General features: G+C 40.3%; 1 protein-coding gene across 4 annotated transcripts in view; it reads right to left on the bottom strand.

Annotated features, from left to right (window-relative positions):
• The window catches only part of COLQ (collagen like tail subunit of asymmetric acetylcholinesterase), a 46157-nt gene that overhangs the window by 25781 nt on the left and 7503 nt on the right, over positions 1-12873 (bottom strand). For all 4 annotated transcript variants that reach the window (XM_054060424.1, XM_054060425.1, XM_054060426.1 and 1 more), the window contains exons 2-5: positions 5269-5381; positions 3479-3583; positions 848-892; positions 170-196 (exon numbers count right to left, since the gene is read on the bottom strand). In XM_054060424.1, coding sequence (XP_053916399.1) covers positions 170-196; positions 848-892; positions 3479-3583; positions 5269-5381 — 290 coding nt within the window. The remainder of the gene's footprint in view (positions 1-169; positions 197-847; positions 893-3478; positions 3584-5268; positions 5382-12873) is intronic.

Here is a 12873-nt window from a genome sequence, read left to right as displayed (position 1 = left end):
TATTTCCAGCCTTGTGCCCAAAGCTCCCTACTACCCATCCAGGATAGAAGGAGAAGCAACACATAGAGGTAAAAATTCAACATTAGCTAATTCTTATTTGCAACCTTCTCTGACAGCTGCTATGAATAAAGTATTAGACTGATGTCTGAGGCAGCACTTTTGTTCATACCTTTCTTCCTGGTCTGCCAATTTCCCCCTGCCAGAGAAAGGAATAAGTTAGTCTCATAGGCACCACACGTATTGGGAATATATTTGTGCTCAAAACTTTGCTTCCAGAAGTAAAAAGAGAATTATTCTAACAAACATCCCTCCTTGGTCTTTCTTGCATTTTCAGTGCTAAATTTACAGTCAACCCTTTGTATAGCAAAACATTTACGTACGTGCCCAGCTTCAGGTATGAGGCTCCTTAGGCATCATCACGGACCAAATGCTTTGCAGATCTGAAGCAATAGCTTAAAACAGACCATTTTTAATGTCTGAGCTGACCTATATAATTAACACTGTTTCTCACATCCTCCCAGAGGAACAAAGTTGTCAAAGGCTATTGGATCATTAGTATCACTAACGTGTGCACCTGAGATGCTTTCTTAACACATACTGTAGACACAGGTAGCTATCATAAGAAGACACAAAAAATATTTAAAGACTGAAAGTGAATACTAAAAGATGACTGTTTAAACTATAGCTTCCATCAATTCGCAGCTTTGCATTCAAATTAAATCAAATCCCACCATCCACAAAACTCATAATTGACTAAACAGATAAGGAAAAAAGTGAACACAAGCCTCTCCCATCTCTTTCCTTGCCCCATCAAAAATACATCAAACTCCATAAAACAGATACTTACTTTCTCCCCCTTTGGTCCCATTATACCAGGAATTCCTTGTGGACCCTAGGGACAAAAGTGAATGCATTAGTAAGAATGCACTGGTCATTGTCTTCCCTCCACCATGGCCCTCTAGGCATGTTCTAGCAACAGTAGGAACCCCAAAAGTTGGGGTGTTGGATGTGGTGTTTGATCATGGCCTCTAAACGTCTGTGCCAGTGCTGAACGTTAGCCTAGAGACTTAGATTGACTTGAGAAGTGCAGGGTCATCTTCTAGATGAAGAAAACTAACAAGAAAAAAGGCCCAGGGCAAAGGAAAAATGAGAAGTTATTGGAGCACTGAAAAATTAGCAACCACAAGGACATGGAGACACTCAATCAGCTCGCAAAGGAGGTCAGTCAAAGGTGTGATAAGGGAGGTGGCATAAAACATGTTAGATAGGCTATGGACATGGAGGATTGTCACCACTTCTGAATCCTGAAAATATTTCTCTCTTTCAAATGAGGCTGATTCTCCTTTCAGAAGAATTCTTAACCCAGGGAGACCTTGGACCCAATCTCAGAAAAAAATCAGAAAATCAGCTTTTTTTCTAGAATGATTTTGTTCATAGGTCACAATTTATTTTTTAATGAATAAGGAAAAGGATCCCTTAAGCTGCATCAGAAGAACATTAGAATCACCACACAAATCTTCCCTCCAGGTTTGTACCCTGGCTGACTTGCACTGTCCAATACATGATGCAAATTGTACACGAATAGGAGCAAAGTGTACTCTCAAACAAAAATTACTATTTCAAGCTGTAGAGTTGTTTTAGATTTTCAACAGTGTAAATCAGAATGCACCCTATTATAGTCAGTCAATTTACTTTATTTCTTTCATTTTACCTTATGTTACACATGGGAGGAATTGCACTCTGGGTTATATATTTACAAGTCTAACTCTCCTTCTTATGGAAAACTGTTAAAACTCAGGTCTGAATCAACAGTATGAGCTTTTACTACTCTTTTGAAAGTCAGGCAAGCTGCAGCAGAAAAGAACTTGGAAATACTTCTTCAATATATTTTTGGTAATAGCAGCATTACTTTTCAGGCAACCATTATTGCTCAGAGTACTGCTGGTTCTAACATAGTCCCATTATAAGACACCGTCTTGCAATTTATAATTAAAAATTCCAAAGCCATATTATACTCACCCTGTTGTCTGCCACTGAGATAAAATCCACCAGCCTACTCCGTTTAAAAATGCTCTTGGAGGGATCATATATCATTTCATTGCAAGATTAATATTATTTATAGCAATGGGCCTTGTAGAACAATAGAATTAATGTTACTGTTCTTCCAATTTAAGTCAGAAAGAATGTTAAGAGGATATTTTTTTTTAAAGAAAGTTGGAGAATGAAATAACAACTGCTTGTTTCACACACAGTGCAACTCTGGATTGTGGCCAACCACACTGCAGGGATGTTTCATAATGCAGGGAAGACTTTTCTCAACACAGGATAGGATAAACACTTGTCATATTTTCTCTCTAGGTCTCATCATTCACACGCTAAATGAGTCTGCCTCATCATTCATCTCAGAAAAAATAGCAGAGCAGAACAGTTAAGCTTCACAAAACAAGATTTGTGGCTTTCCCATTGGAACTTTCAGACCATTTACAAATATCTTCTGATGTACTGATTTCTCAATAATTAAAACTAAGCTCTTTGCCACATTACCAAACACTGTGGTGCACTGTCCTTACTTTTGAAACTGTGTTTGGGTGCATGCTAAGTTCTCAGGCTGCCAAAGCCTCAGTCACAGCTCTGCCGCAGCAAAGGTCCCATGCCATGTGTGCTATTAGCTGTAATGTAATAAAATAAACATCCTGGGGTCTTGAGGAAAATCAGCATCCCAGGCACAACACATACATCAGTACTGCCTGCGCCCCCAGAGAAACTGAAGGTACCCCTCCACAAAAAGTTTTATTTTTCTTTGGAGGGAATGAACTGGAACAGAAAGGCAGATGGCTGATTTCCACACTATAGAGATGGTCACAAAAACCTTCCCCCAAAAGGTGGACTATTCCCTCAGAAGATTTCTGACCTCCTTCAGAAGATTTCTGAATATACAAATTGTAGAAAATTAAATAGGAGGTCAAAAGGACTGACCTAAGGCTACCCAGCAGAGATGCTACAGGTCTCCTGAATCCCATGCCATTGACCTCCTGAAGTCCCTCCTTATCTCTGATGTCTACTGTAGGTGTTTGCATTCTCAGGGATATACTCCTCTAACATTTAAGTTCATTGCACCTCTTGTGCATCCACTTCACGGGCTCTTTCCTTCACATAAAGAACAACAGAGTCTAAAGCAAAGGAAAAGCTACTGAAGAGCCTCTGAAGGAAGTGACGACACCTCCAGATGCTACCCACTGTAAAACTCTGCAAAAATTAAAGTTGAAATTGAAACCAATTGGAGTATGCGAGGCAGGCATGAGAACATCGGGTAAAAAGCCCACATGATCTATGCGCAGTCATATCAAAATAAAATTAAGCCAGAGCTTGGTATGCTTATCAACTGGTAAAAAGCACTTTTGGAAGATGTCTTACAGTGTTGTAAGAACTGTGGATCAAGTGAGAGAACACGCGCTTTAATCAAAAATGTATCACTCACCTTGGGGCCAGGAGGCCCTGTGGGACAATGTGATTCATGCAGAGAGAAAACCTCTATTGTCTGGAGCTCTTTGCAAAAGTCTCTCATATCCAGGTCAAGCAGCTTCTACATAACATATAACATAGGAATGAATGTGCAGCACTATGTTGCCAGTCAGAAAAATACATAAATAAACCATCAAATACATAAATAAGACATCAAATACTACAGAGTTTGCTTCCTTAGGGAGAAGCCTAGGCTTGTCACAAGGTTATCTTCATGGATGCTTGAACATTAGCACTTCAGCATAGTGTCCTGTCCCACACTTCCTCCTTTCCCAGAGACACATCACAGCCAGACTGTCACACATCCCTTCAAGCCAGTGTGGGACCCTGGGCTATTCTTAGACCTGACCCTGCTCTCTCTGTCCCACTTTACAAGTAGCAGCTCCTCTCCAAAAATAGTGTCTTTGCTCTAATAACAGAGACTGTGCTCAGAGGGGATATAGGCAACATGAACTTCGCTCCAGAAGATATGAACCTGCTAGCATTCATTCACTGCAGACCAGAGCCAACACCTTTAATGATCGATGAACGTCTAATCTTTTGACTTCAAAGTTACTCTTGCGTGAGCAAACTGGCTCATTTATATCTTGTGATAAAAGTGATCTCCCCTGGAAATGCAGACAAACACTGAGCCAGAAACATCGGGTTAATATGAACTTCAGCTTCCAAGTGAAAAGGCATTTTCTAGAAAAGCTTCAACTATTGACTCAAAACCACAAAATGAGTGTAGAAAATTCACGTGGCTCCCACCTTCCTAGTAACTACTTACTTTTATTTTGTGTTTTCACAGGGGACATGGTGTGAAGGGTGATTTTTATGCTCAGATTACTCTCTGGGCTGCCTGGGGGAATCACAGGGACCCTGGTCCCAACCACATTCCTAAGGAGATCTTGTCTCTGGGTCTGCTTTCTGTGAAAATTAAGGTGTATGGAGAGGATGAGAAAGGAAGAGGCAACTAGATTTTTATTTAGGGGGGGAATAGCACCCTGAGCTCAATCGTGATTTGATCTCTCTGAAGACAGTATTTGTATGTGGTAAATGAAGAGAAGAATTGAGAAATAGGAATTAATGTTGGGATTGAAAACATATTGGAGTTAATAGAGCCTGGCAATAAATGTAATTGGGCAAACTGCTATATCATATACCCATTGTTACCTGTATGTTGCATATGTTAATGTATGTGTGTGGATATATCTCATATAGAGCAGTTATGTGCAGAGGTGGGTGAGTGAGAACTCCATACCAGCAACTCAAACAAGTCTTTCATTCTGCAAAATGAAATGGTGGGAATAGACTCCCCATGGGGATTTGAGACCTTCATTTCACCTACTAGGTAAGACAAATGTGATGTAAACCAGGACCAACACATAATGTACACCCTGAAATCATTGTGCAGAATGGAAAAGAGCCTTTCTCTTCTTACTTGGCTTAATGCATTCCCATTTCCTTTAGTTTAGGATTTTCTTACTCTACTAAAGTTCCCAAAACAGAGTAAGGATAATATTTTAAGTTAATTGAATTAACTGCCCAAACAAATCCAGCCTCGTTTCATTCCTTTATCTGTTTGAGATTAACTTCAAGCCCCAGCCTGGGATGTTGAATGACTGTCCTAACAGAACCGTATCAACACAGTTAGACAGGTTTGCTGAGTGGCACCATGAAGCAGTGCTCAGAGAGGATATTTCAGTTTTTGTCAAACATAAAGAGTTCTGTAAAATAAAAGAAGGGCTCCCAGGCCACACTTACAGTGCTCCAGCTGTGCCTGAAGAACGGTGGTGGAAACAAGGGTGGAGGAGGAGGGATGAGGAGGCAGCACGCACTGTTGATGAGCTGTTTCTTTTGTTCCAAACAAGGGAGATCTGTTTAATACAAACATTCATCCATTGTCTTGAACTCCACAAACATTTATTACAGAATAAGATGAGTTTCCATTCCACAGGTTTATTCTACATCCCGTGTGCATTGACTATAACACTGTAATTCAAGCAGGGATTTAAGAAACCGGATGATCCCTTAAATCCTTATGTTCCTTCTTGTGCTGAAAGCTATACAGAGTTTTAAGCTCTTAATATGGCTATGACATGGTTTGATTTTGGAAAATTTCACATATGCAATATTAAAAAATAGATTTAAATATTCCTCTCCCCTCTGTTCCAAAAATGTACTAGAAATAGCATCTTCTGGTTCCCATTACCACCCACGTGCCACCAGGAAGCTCCATGATGGTGCCACCAATCTTCTGTGTGGACCAAATCGCTTCAGGCACTTCTGTGATAATAAAGTGGGAAGCTCTTCCACACCACATTTGCTTATATTTCCCCCAGAACTGAAATCAGGTTATTTTTGATTTGTGCATCACCCCTAAGAATAAATACTTTGCAACTCAAATTTAGCAGATAGCTTTGTCACCGGCTTACCGATAAGGCAGGATCTCATTGTCGTTGTTCAGCAATATATTTTACCTTTTGTAGGAAGTAAAATTCCATCAACAAGATATGAAGTTGCGATCAAAGATTCACAGACAAAGGATGTGACGATGATGCATTTATACTGTGGGTTTTTTTCTGAATCTATTTAGTCCATGGGAAATATATCTCTAATCAGACTGGAGGCCTTCTGCAAAGGTTTTGCCAAGGAGAGCAAACACTTATTTATCTCCGTTGGTTTCTTCCTCTGGCAGCAGGAACAGGTCTGTGAACCGAAGAGTGGCAGGGAGCCAAATGCAGTAGGAAGAAAAGCCTATAGTGAAGCATCTGGCATTAATAGAGAATCTCCAAATTAAGTTTTGAGGAAGACAAACCTGGCAAAATTGCTAGATTTGTGTGTAAATTAGTCACAGGCTGGATATTAGTTACATCTCAAGGTAAGGCAAATCTTCTAAGAGACAGAGATACTTCTGGTTTTTCAAACTCAGAAAATGTATTATATCAGCTCCACCACTCCACGTCAGTGAGGACAACATTTTCTCAGTCCAGATGCAGAGAAAAGAGCTGCCCAGAGGAGTATTGATTCAGCAACATTCAGAAGCAGTTTAGGTAATCCAGATTTTTTTCCTCTATAAAAGCATTATTTGCGATGACACCTCTGAGAGATGAGTCAATTTAAGTCTGAAAGGGCCCATAATGAAAAATCTTTCTCATCTTTTCCTCCTAAGTTTGAAACTCAATCAAAAACTTAAGTTAAAGAGAAAGGCAGAAGATATATAGCAAAAAATACTGTTTCATTTACAGCTTTAAATGCATACTGAAAGTTCCAATGCCCTTTAAAAAGTGGCAATGGTTTGAGTTCTCCTGTCTCCAGTTCTTGCAAGCAATAAAATATAAAAGATGTTGAGTTAAGTTCTATATTGGCACATCCTGACGTCAGTTACACTTCTGCAGCTGTAAGTAAGGTCTTCAGCTTTTACTACACATGCTTCTGTGGTTGTCTTAATTTCAGGGTTGTATTTGAACATACTGCACTGGAACTAAACTGCATATTATTAAAGCAATGGACAGCTTGTAATTTAAATATTGTATTTATATGTTGTATAATATGTGATTATTATTTTATTTTGGGCCACATTCCAATACTAACACTCTTTCTTAGTATTACCTTATTCCATGATCTAGCTAAATTTCAGTAGGATTATTACCATTCAACAAGAATAAGAACATGAAAGCATGCCTGATATGGCTTAGCTGCTAAGAGATCACTACCAGGCACTGTAGGAAGTTTGCATTACTGCAGTTGTTCTGCTACTGTGAAAAAAAAAAAAAACCCAAACCAAAAAGGGAATATTAAAGTGTTGTTCTTTAATTCTTTTGCAAAGATAAGATTAAATACAGATGTGCACCTATTGCTTTAATAGGGTGCTTATTATGTCCTTATGAGTAAAGTTAAGTCCTGGGTTATAAAATATTTGGATTTTCCTTTCTATCAGCAAACTCTGAAATTCTTTTTAACAGGTTTTATTGTGAAAACCACTATAGCTAAACAAGTTGGTAGCAAAATAACCATTCATTTCAGTGTTTATAGTATTATTATAATAGTACTGTGGGATTGAAAACCAATTTATGTTTGCTGGTATAAATGGTGATAGCATGTATTGATCTCAATGCAGAAACAACAAAAAAAGGTATGTAATTACTATTATATAAAATATAGGTCCATTATATAACGATGCAGGGAGTTAATATTTCAGGGACTCCATCATTAACTATGACTACGTTCTGGAAGGTCTATTTGTAAAACAAATATTCAAGAAAAGGCTAGTCCTGGACCCAAGGACTTCCCACTCTCCGGCACTGCAGGTGGTAGGACTGCAGAGGGTGCAAAATAAAAGAGTCTGTCACAGAGTGACTACAGGTATGACTATAATTTGATGTTCCAATAAGCACCACATTTCATTAATAGGCATTTTGTTACTGTGATAGGTCCAAGGTGTACAACCATTACCATATTGGCTTGTTTTATATCATGAAAGAGTTACCTTGACAGGCTTATGGGCTCTCTCCAAATGCAATGTATATTTTTAGGCTTCAGGTTAGCTTTGTTTGCTAAGCACAGCTTCAGAATGCTTTAGTCGCCATCAGTGGAAAAAATCTCAGCCCAAGAATAGGACTGTCACAGTTTTCTGCGAAATACAAAGACCCTGCCTACACAAAGTACATATTTATATATCTCATATGAAAACTGCTCTTTCAACAGCTTCAGTATCAAAGAATGTATTCAATAAGAGAAGGAAGACAAAATTAAAAACTCCTTATAAGACTTGTCTAAGTGGCAGTTGTTTTCAGAGAACATAAAAATTATAATACTCAGCTTCAAAATAGGAAGACTGTGTGTTAATCTAGTTCAAGAAGGTGACTGTATAAATCTATGGGTATACTGGCAATGGTTGCTCCAGGAAATAGTGTATTTTAGCTAAGCTGTTGCAATGTTTCATTTTGTTCCCGCAGACTGCTTGCTTCTGATGGTAGCTGGAATTTGGGACCTCTTATCAAAGACAGTCCAACACAGAGTCAGAGAGAAGCCTTCATGCAGGTTAAGTCCTCTGGAGCAGGGCTTATATGAGGTCTATGAGTCCTTGTAGAGCTGATCCTAAAGCTGACCTTCAATCCTATGAACCCTCCCAGCTGCAACAGAGGTACCAAGGAAGTGCTGTCCTTGGTTCAAGTAAGATTTACAGGATTTCACTGAAAAAAATCATACGTAAAGGATGAAAGCAACTTTTGTCCTAAATTCACAAAGCTGTAGGCCAGCTGTCAGGAAGAAAGGACAAGAAAGGAACAAGATACTTAACATGTGTTTCCCTTCCTATTTGTGACCACATTAATCCAGCAAGCCCTGACGGGAAGCCCAAGCTGCTATCCAGAGGCTTGTCACCCTGACAGGAGCGCGGGTGGCCTGCCCAGCTTATGTCAGGCAGGACTCCGCTAGATGGAGACCTCTGATGGCTGACATCCCATCACAGGTGCTTCTCCCACTTGGATGGCACTCAGAATTAATAATAAATGAGCCAGGCAGACTAGTCTGTTAATGAATGTGGGCTTGCCTAGATGAAACGGAGACCTTCATCTGTTTTGTTGTCGTTCATTCAGGCTCCTCTAACCGCCGTTACAAGGACAGCTGTGTGCCATGGGCCACAGCCACCTGGTACCATTCTGTACATCTATTGCAAAGTTACTAAGGCAATTCTTCCTTTTAGGCCATACAAGCTTAAGAGCTTGTAAAAGATGCCTTTTGAGAGGCAGACAGGTCAAGATTCTTTTTCTAAGGAGCAGATGTGGTTATTAAGCTGTCCTTTAAAAGCCCAAAGACGTTCATCAGCATTAACATCACATACTTCTTTAAAACTTGTTTTATGAAGTTTTGTCATCCAACATGTGCCTTAAGGACATACAAGCAAGGCCAGGAATATGGCTTGTGTCTGGAGCTGTCAGCCTGGACTGTCAGGCTGGCAAAAGGTCTGCATCTCTCAGTATCCTTTTGAACTTGGACTTTATATTTGATCGCTTAAATGTATCTTTTCATATAATCCAGATAATATAAATATACCAGAGAAATATATTAAACCCTACAACTTAGGTAATGGTGCCTGAGTGGAGGAGGTGGTGACCAATGAAGCTCTTGTGGTAGTTACAGGATGAGACGCAGGGCTGCAGCTCTCAACTTGTTCTCTTTTCCTTTTGCTTGAGGTGGGGCTTTAGTGTCTTCAAGAAACAGAGCAAAGCTGATCAGAAACTAATTCCCTGTGCTTCTGACTGAAAATGAAAAACTCAAGGTGAAAGTGAGTTTCTTTTTCTTTTCAGACAAGAAAATCTTATAAAAATCTGAAAATATTCTGTTTTCAATCCCCAGAGTGGCCACAGTCTGTGGCAGCAGTAATGTGTACCTTACCCACTGGCACACATTCAGAAGCTGTCATAATAAATAAATAAATAAATAAATAAATAAATCTCTTTAGAATCAGTCAGTGTTCAAACAGCACAATAGCAATAGCACAAACCCTGGCACACTGCCTAGACGGAAGATCTCAGTGTCCACCTGGCTCGAGGAGCAAGGATGCTCTGTCCTCTATCCCTACCTAATATTCAGGCTGCGTCCCTCACCATCTCTAGGCACCGCTTGCACGCTCACAGGCAGTGAGGTCCCAGGTAAGCTCTTCACAGCCTGGCTGGTAAGTGGCAGGTGGCTGTGACTTTGCAGGTCAGCCTTAAAAAAGACTATAGAGATGGCAAGGCACAGGAAAGCAAAGGGGCATATGAGATTTCTAAGTGAGGGAAAGGGTTTTTCTCCCTATATACAAATACTTCTGAGAGTCTGTGTGTACGTGCATGTATAAGGGCAACATGTATGCCAAAAAATCATATACTGTTCTCTCAGATTGACTCAGAAGGAAAATTCTGAGATTCATACAGAAAGACGGAGGTGCATTTGCTAGGGTTGGATCTGTGCTCCAGTTTCACAAGAACATGAAAATTCCAAGATCTGAAGGATAGAACACTTCAGCAGATTATAATATGAATTAATAAAATAAATGCATCCTTATAAATGCCAATAACCACAACAGGGCTATTTTGTGCAATTTTCCTCCTACTGTCCTCCATCTGCAGAGGTCTGGAGCTCTAGACACTGATAAATGATGTTGACAATTCCATGTGCACCACTTCAGTGAGGAAAAGAGAGAGGTTAAGCAAGTTTCCCAAAGCCATACATGACTCAATTACAATACCAGAAACAGTATCTCAGTATCTCACCTCAGTCATTGTATGAGCTGGATTATAAAACTCACCTGCATGTCACACTAGAACAATAGTAGAAATACTCTGAGTATTAAAGCCTACAAATCTACTACAACCCATAGAAGAGCCCAAAACCCTGAAGATTAATGTGAGATGGCTGCTGCATCAGCCCCCAAAAACTTTTGCATATCATTCACTGCCACACAGTCCTCTCCTTTTTATCTGTGATATCAGTAGCAACAAAGGAGAGACACCAGTGCCATCTTTCCACAACTGCAAGATCATAATCTGTCAGTGCTGGCATGGATCAAAAGTATACTTGACTTTGATGTTGCTCCACTGTATGCTCAGACAGTCCCAGACAATCCCTATGAGACTGTGGGTGTTTCTGTGTGCACAGAGACTTCAAATCCCTCGTTGAAACTTTGCTACCATGGAGTAAATTAATTCCTCATGACTCCCTCACTGCAACATATCCACAGCCCAGCTGACTTTGTTCTCCTGCCTTTCACAAAACATGACTCTGTATCGACTTGGCATTGTAGAAAGTCGTAACTCTGTAGTTTCAAATAACTAAAAATATCCAGAGACCATGTGTGTTACTTGTGTGCATTCCCTGGGCACATGCATTTATGCATACACACTTGACAGTTTGCGAGAAAAAATGAACAGCGTATTTTTCCTCCCCTCACTACTGTCTCAGTCCTCTTCTGCGTTCTTTCTATATCCATCTTCTCAGCCCAACTGCCCTTTTATCTATACAGTCATGTGATTATGGAAAGCATTCCCTGACTTCCTTTTCATTAAAGAGGTGATTCTTTGGAGAGGAGAAGGGAAGAAACAGAAGATCTAGGTTGGTGACTTCGTTCCTGTGGGTATTTTTACGTCTCTCCTATTTCTTGTCTTCCTCAAAGAATTCCCCTATAATTGATGGGCTTTCTCTGTTCTCTTCTACCTGCTAAGGAGCAGCATGAAATAGGTCTCCTGGATGCGTTCTGGGTGAGTCCTATGTTACGTTACAGCTGATCATGTCCCCTGATTTTGCAGTTGCACACAATCCCAGCACCAGGAGTTAGATGGCAGGGATGCATGGCCTCTACAACAAGCTTCCTCCTGTATAAGCACAAATTGTGTTTTTCTATAGTTTTAACTAAGATTAGCAGTTGCTCTTGCTGCAATCACACTGCTGGTGTTCCTGTGTCAATACAGCCCAGCCACGTGAAGCCTCTGCGTCTCTATGAACAGTCATAGACCTTTCTCTCCCTGTGCAAGGGTTTGGTAACATTGACAAGCCCACAAATGAACAATCTATACTAGGAGCAGAAACCTACAAGGACTATCTCTCTACAAGTACATAGGGAATAAACTGATTTTGGTTTGCACTTTGGTTTGCTTGTTGGTGGAGCTCCCATCTTTTAGCTGAAAACACTTGATTTTGAAGCAGCTTGTGTTGTTGTGCTGTGCTGGCCAGTCTGGTCACAATAAAAGTGTAGTCACAATAAAATCCAGCATGTCTAATACCTATGGACTACAGATTGTGCTGTGCTTAATCACAGCAACAGTACAGCATGGACAAGCTGAGGCAGCTGGGATGCCACTTGTAGCATCATTTTCAGCTGAGATTCCCTTTTGAACTGGTTGCTGCCTGTCAGAAACATTCACAGGTTATAGAAAAACCTACAGATTGATTGCTGCTTCACTCACTGGAAAGCCAAGCAAGCACTGCCTCAGCTCCTGTACTGACCTCTGGCTCTGACAGCAGGAGGACCTGTTCACCACAAAACAGCTACCTGAAAAATACTGACGTCACTTGGGTTATGTCTCCAGAGAAGCTTTCACAGCTTGAAGTCAACTGCCTGCCTTACTTGTAACACAATTGTCCCAGAAAAAATATCTGAACTGGCCACTGGTGTTGTCCCAGCTTCCTCAGCTTTAGGATTTCAGGTATCAAACCCGGCTTCTGTATTTCAGGATGCCTCTGCCCCATCAGCTCACCATGACATCAAGTGAGTCCACATTTATACTAAACCAGAGGGAACAGGGGAACATAGAAGGACCCAGGGATCCTTTGACATGCATCTTCTTAAGTGAATAAACATTCATGATACTCACCTTAACCAGCATT

This window comes from Cuculus canorus, chromosome 2, assembly GCF_017976375.1.
Source record: "Cuculus canorus isolate bCucCan1 chromosome 2, bCucCan1.pri, whole genome shotgun sequence".
In the NCBI taxonomy this organism is placed as follows: Eukaryota; Metazoa; Chordata; class Aves; order Cuculiformes; family Cuculidae; genus Cuculus; species Cuculus canorus.
This window is presented reverse-complemented; position numbering and strand designations above follow the sequence as displayed.